At 36.8% G+C, this 514-nt stretch overlaps 1 protein-coding gene across 2 annotated transcripts in view; it reads right to left on the bottom strand.

Annotated features, from left to right (window-relative positions):
• Positions 1-514, bottom strand: part of LOC119591558 (GRB10-interacting GYF protein 2-like) — a gene marked incomplete at its 3' end in the record, with an annotated part of 22,256 nt that overhangs the window by 4,329 nt on the left and 17,413 nt on the right. For both annotated transcript variants that reach the window (XM_037940312.1, XM_037940313.1), the window contains 1 exon segment: positions 374-483. In XM_037940312.1, coding sequence (XP_037796240.1) covers positions 374-483 — 110 coding nt within the window.

Raw genomic sequence — 514 nt, 5'->3', positions numbered from 1 at the left:
TGATAAGAGTACTCTAACCAAATCTTGGTTTGAGTATTAGTGTTCCTGTGCACACAATTCACAATTCTACTATTTTGATTTTCTACAAGATACAGCTTTTGTTTGCAAGAAGTGCTGTTGGAAATTTGAGTCTCTGAGATATTAACATATTGAACATTGGGCCAGTTGGCAGCTAATGCTTGGGATTCAGAGTGCCCAGTACATTTAGTAACTTTTAGGAATTATCTTTAGTATGGAAACACTGAACAAGTACTGTGAAACAAGTGATATGAAAGTTTGGCAGTCTCTGGTACCAGGTTATAAGAGGATCTACTACATATGTGACATGTGCACTTCTAATGTCAACTTAAAAGAAATCAAACTTGTTTATTACCTAATAGCCATTTGGTGCTGGTAAACTTGTTGTTGAAGCATATAATTCTGCAACAACTCAATTCTCTCCCTCTCAGCCTGCTGCTTCTGGGCTGCTAGCAACTCTGCTAACTGAAAAATAAAGGTAATAATTGTGGTACAC

The sequence above is a fragment of the Penaeus monodon genome, chromosome 28 (assembly GCF_015228065.2).
Source record: "Penaeus monodon isolate SGIC_2016 chromosome 28, NSTDA_Pmon_1, whole genome shotgun sequence".
NCBI lineage: Eukaryota > Metazoa > Arthropoda > Malacostraca > Decapoda > Penaeidae > Penaeus > Penaeus monodon.
This window is presented reverse-complemented; position numbering and strand designations above follow the sequence as displayed.